Consider the following 6,000-nt stretch of genomic DNA (forward strand, 5'->3'; position numbering starts at 1 on the left):
ATTTTCTAAAAAATTGAATCAACTATTTATTTGAAATAGTATATATATATATATATATATATATATATATATATATATATATATATATATATACTAACATGTAGCAATTATTAATAGTATATAACAAATTTTATCAAAAGAATTACAAATCCTCGTTATAAACTTTTCTTCCAGCTATTCTTTATATAAAAAATTATAAACAAAAACGAGCTTGATTTATTTCAGTATTCTACTGAGTTCATTAATTGGAAATTAAAATATTTTATTTAGAATGTAGTAAAAATAAAACTTGCATCTTGGTATAATTGATTTTTTAGAATTATTTTAATTATAGACAAGTTAGTCACATAGGAATTATTATTTTCTGATAATTATGTAAAGAACCACTACAAGATCAAATGGTTAAAATCATTACAAAATGGTTGCAACGGTTAAAGAAGAAATTAACTTTGGCAACATTGCTTATAAAAACAGCGTTTGTGGAATTTTATTCTTGCTACACTATTAGAATAATTGTTGGGTCCCGGGTAGTAAGTAGACATCGAAAGATAGGAGAATTTGATAAAAGATCAAGCGCATAGTCACCGATCTGCATATTAATAGATTTTCGAGACTGCAAGCTTTACGACGAAGACATGTAATGACTTCAAGAGTTAGCTGAAGCTCGCAATATAAGAAAAGCTACACGAACCGTGATATATGTTTTAAGAAATGCCGGAATTACAGCCAAAGTAGCTGAGGCTGCTGCTCAACAGAGTAAGAAACACCGCAGCTAGGTTAGAAACGGTCGAGAATATGCGAACTGAAATATTCAAGATTGGGCTAATGTACTTTTCACGGATAATTCCATATTTAGATCGAAGAATACCTGTTTATAGAAGAGATAAAAACTTCAACAAATTTTAGAGGAGAATCTATCATGTTGTGAGGGCTCTATTAAAGACATTTTAGAACCACATGCTGTTATTCATGTCCCTTTTATAGACAATGACTTCGTGTGAATGCATGATAAAATACGTCCCCATGTCGGCATAATGTACACCAGTACCTTCAAGAGTAGTTTTAGACTGGCCCTTATGCAACCCGGACTTAAACCCTATTGAGCATGTATGGAACAATAAGCTCTTGATGTACTACTACTACTACTACTTTAACAATTCTCAAAACTAAGTACATTTCATAATATTTAAAATATAACAATCATTTTTTAAATTATAAATGAAAATTTGTAATTGTCGTATTTTTAAAGACAATGTAACAAACACCCTGTTAAACTATCGCCATTTGGACAGTCTGACGCCAGCCATTACGACGCTACATCCTCGGAAAGGTCATTTATCCTTATACAGGCGACTGACTGACGGCACATTATCCTTCTACTGACTTTTTATATCAGGCCAATAGGAAAATTTCTCTTAGAACGTGAAAATTGATTTAATCTATAAAATAAATTTGTGTCTCAGAAAAATTTGGAAAAAGAATTGATTATATTTACACATTTATGACTAGGAATCTATTCACTGTTAAATATGATGACGCTCTCACGATAATATCTATACAACTATAGGTCATTTCGAGTAACATGATTTGAGACGTCGGCCATTTTGTCGTGGTGAACAATCAAAAACTCTCATTTTCATATAGAATGTATAAAGAAAATTGATTGTTTAGAACGCTTTTTTATTGAAATGTATATCTTTGGCCAAAAAACAAGAAAACACCAATAGAACCATAATTTTAATATAAATAACGCTAAATTAATCCTCCAAGACAATATGGTCGCTGGTTATCACATCATCCTAAAATAACAAATTAAGTGAAGACATAGGGTATAATGACAGTAGAAGAGACAAGCAATTAACTATGCAAATTGAAGAAGATGACTGTCAGTATAATATAATCTTTCAAAACGACAAGTGAATAATAGATTAGTCCACCAAATGGTACCTACTAGATGATCATCGAATTGAGGTTAGAAATATAGAAGAGACTACATATCGTCATATCAAAAGAACACATTTTCCATATACTGACTGAAGAATTATGCTTACATAAGCAATCCGAACGTTGCTTACCGCGTGGTAGATCAACTAGATTTTTTCGTCGATTCTAACTGCGGATAAAACTTGGATCCACCGCTACAACGAAAAAACAGTCAAAACAGTGGATTGCGGTTTCATTGGATGCAAAAGTGATGGCCACCGTTTTTTGGAATAGTCATGGGATGGTGTTCATTGACTATCTTCGAAAAGGTGAAACAATATTAGAAAATTATTACGAAAAATTGCAGAAAAGCGACTCGCTTTACCATCATAACCACCCTTCTCATACTTTATTAATTCACAAATTGCACTTTAAATTAGTTGACCACCCATCGTATTCACCAGATCTAGCCCCCAGAAAGTTTTTCCTGTTTATGGAAAAATATGCTTGGTTCCTTTGTTCAATCGGAAATTTTCTAGGCAACCCTCATTATATAATGTTTAATCACGTTTTATCACATACATGATTAATAAAATCATTCAATAGATATGTTCCATTCATTTTTTTTTGGGCACTGTATTGCTATATTTCATTCTATATACAGATAATTTTATTGTACCATACATTCCGCTTGGTTATGTTTGTTCCAGTAATGAAATCGACATCAAACTTATCACACTAATTTCATCACTACCATTTCTAAAAGTGCCCTATCGTCGCGTCCAAACCCCTATTATGTTTATACCAATGCTTTCCAGACATTTTTATAACGTGGCATGTTTATTCGTGTATAAAGGCAGTCAGTATACAAGTTGAATCAAATCAAAAGGGATAGTTTTGATAGATGACTGGTTTAATGTTTTAGTGTCCCGATTTCTTGATTGCGATTTTAATAGAAATTGACAAGTTAATTATAAACTGATAGAGAATTATCCAAATCCAATTTTTTTAGATATATTCGATGAGATTAACTATTATAATGGTTTCCAATAATAGCAGCAAATATACCACAAAGCAAAATATGAAAAATCGACCTTATTTGTCATCTTATAGTAAACCTGAGCAATCTTCATTTTAAATAAGACATAATGTACATTACTATTTATAATTTGCAAATTTTCCAATTGAAAATAATGAATAAATCTCGTTTATTTCTATGGAATTAAATTCATATGGTATCCCTAATCCAATTATACTTTGGTATCAATAACATTTGAACTTCGTACAATCAATATAAGCATTAGGCTATTTTAATGTTAAATTTATTTTTATTACTCATAAAATATGTTATCATGAAAAATTCTTACCTGTAACTTGTTCTCCAGATGTACTGGTTGAATATTGATAAATTGAGGAGGCGTAGGTCTGCTACCTTCTTCCCGGTAAGGCGATTTATCGCTCCTCTTATGATGTTTATCCTTCTCCATAATGTGATGATCTTCATCAATTCCATGACCGTGAAAATCCCTATGAATACCTTGAGAATCGATAAAATGCAATTCGAATTCATGGGAAATACCGTGCGAATCTAAATAATGCCCGGAATCTCTTTTACTAGATCCGCTGCTGTTACTATGCTCGTAATTTTCAGAGTCTCTCTTATTTCCTCCATTAATGTGATGGTGATGATCCTCGTGGTGATGGTCACCAGGAACTTGTGGAAGTACCGGAAATTCTCGGTGATGACTTGATAAGTAATATTCATGGGAATGGTGCTCTGATTTATGAGGACTTTTTGATAGATGATGCTCTTTATCTTTTCCGTGATCCTTACCATGTTCTTTTCCGTGGTGATGATGATCTTTATGGTGTTCTTTATGATGTTCTTTGTGATGATGTACATGTGGAACGTGATGGTGGGAAGATTCCACCAAAGTTGGTTGGATGTGGGTGACGAATTGCGCCATTTTTTAAAAGTTATAGCTTACTTAAACATGTTGAGATTCTAAAGAAAAATGGTGGATATTTTTGGTTAGTAAAAAATTTGGGAAATAGTTCAATTTTATATCAAAATATCAAAATCAGAATCATCAGGTTTGAACTATTTCTTCCTCGTTATGTCTGTATGCTTCTGGACAAACTTATGTAATAGCAGTTAGCTGCTTACGGTATTTAGACGGTACACAAACAAAAGAACTGGATCTATTCAAATTGACAAGTGTGTAAAGGCAAAATATAAGACGTCATATAGTATTTAGCAATTGAGCTATAGTTAAAAATACTATATACTTTATACGAAGATTGATAAAGAATTTAACAAACTCTAGGGTTTCTCCACAATTTTTTGAAGAAGAAATTACTCAAACAATGAGCACAAAACTATTTTACCAAAATGAGAAATTTTCCGATATAATGACATTGCATAAAAATTGTCGAGCAGAAATACTTTCCTTTTAATTGGAGAGTTTAGTTATCTATTGAGGATAATAAATAAATAAAAAAATGATAAAATTGAAGTGTTCCTAGTATGCAATCAACAACAAAATGAATTGTATTAAGTAAACGGATTAACAAAGTGAAATAATCTCACACCCTCAAAAATAAAATTAGATGTGATCATGATATATTGATGAAATTAGAAATTAGTATGGAAATAAAAAATTTTAGATGATTTTTATTGGTGACAGCGCCCTTTCCGGCAAAAATCTCAAAGAACTACTTCCAAAAATCTAATATAAAATTGTTACCCAATAAATTTATCACAAAATATCCACTATATTTCACTAAAAAAGCAACAATTCACTAAAATTATACTAAATTCTCTTAGTTCATTGTTATTTCTCAATTTAATATTAACTTAGTAATTTTAATTATTGTCTTCAGTTCACTTTAGTAACCGATAGCTGCTCCATATCAAGAAGACCGAGAACAGATGAGAATCAGACTCTGAGAAACGGAGTTTTTACTCTCCGGAGCATTCCCGGAACAAAATATTGGGATTTTCCCGCCTAACCTTACAATCAATACGAACTTGACTAGGGGCGGTGCGCTAAGGGATGCATAAGGGCGTTATAAATTTTGAAAAATAGCTTGTTTTAAAGCTATTAATGGAACGTTACTAAATAGACAAATCGAAAATTTGGTGAAGGTTGCATCAAAACTCATATTAAATCAAGAAGCCAAGGCTGCAATAGATATCCATCCTAATTCTGCAATAATTTACCGTTTCCATTTAATTTTTTTAAACATTCTTTATTTTACCTTCCACCATTTTCGAACTAATATCTACAAAACTTGCAATCTATTGAATTTACTGATAAAAACTAATCCAAATGACAAAAACAGCCAAAACAAACTTGAAAGGCATCATAGTTCATAATTACATTGGTCATTGAGCATATAGACCTTCAGATAATACCGTCGTGCCTCACTTGACATTACCAAAGGCCGATGTCCTTTGAGAAGCCGATCAGGCGCTTTGTCTTGAACCCTATGATGTCACTAGACAGGCTCTCCAGATCGTCCGCGTTACCCATTGTCACCATTGAGAGACGCGACAGCTGGGTACTAGGCTCATCGGAGAGTTCGCCGATACTAATCTGGCGAGTGAGTCCGCCTCGTCGTTGCCTTTTTTGCCCGAGTGACCTGGCACCCAAACGAGCTGGATCTGCAGCCATCACTAATCAAATTCTGTAGGACTTTCTTAAGTACCAGCACTAGCTTAGGGCATACTTTATCGCCCGTTATGGCTTGTACGACAGTTCTGCTACCTACAGACAATGAATTACTGAGTTCCTGCGGCGTCAATTGAATATCGCGCACTCGCATTACATCACAGTGAATATCTCGGCCTGGAAGACCTCTATCTTCTGCAGAAGCCTACTCTGGCCAAGCTATTCCTCCTGCAGTTCTTTGTGGATCTCAGCCTGCTGCTGCCTTTATGGCTTCGAATTGTACCGCTAGATCCAAGGTTAGGAGAGCCAGTAGGACGTCAAGGAACCCAGTTGGGACCATACGCATGGACCCTGTGATACTGAAACACGCGAGCCATTGGACTCTATCCAGTCGAACTCTTGT

At 33.5% G+C, this 6,000-nt stretch overlaps 1 protein-coding gene across 1 annotated transcript in view; it reads right to left on the reverse strand.

Annotated features, from left to right (window-relative positions):
• LOC130441938 (uncharacterized) overlaps positions 1 to 4,847 on the reverse strand; it is a 247,460-nt gene extending 242,613 nt beyond the window's left edge. Inside the window, exons 1-2 of the mRNA XM_056775827.1 lie at positions 4,671 to 4,847; positions 3,291 to 3,928 (exon numbers count right to left, since the gene is read on the reverse strand). Of these exons, the coding sequence (XP_056631805.1) occupies positions 3,291 to 3,890 (600 nt within the window). The 5' untranslated portion in view covers positions 3,891 to 3,928; positions 4,671 to 4,847. The remainder of the gene's footprint in view (positions 1 to 3,290; positions 3,929 to 4,670) is intronic.
• Positions 4,848 to 6,000: the final 1,153 nt, after the last annotated feature.

Source organism: Diorhabda sublineata, chromosome 3 (assembly GCF_026230105.1).
Source record: "Diorhabda sublineata isolate icDioSubl1.1 chromosome 3, icDioSubl1.1, whole genome shotgun sequence".
Lineage (NCBI taxonomy): Eukaryota > Metazoa > Arthropoda > Insecta > Coleoptera > Chrysomelidae > Diorhabda > Diorhabda sublineata.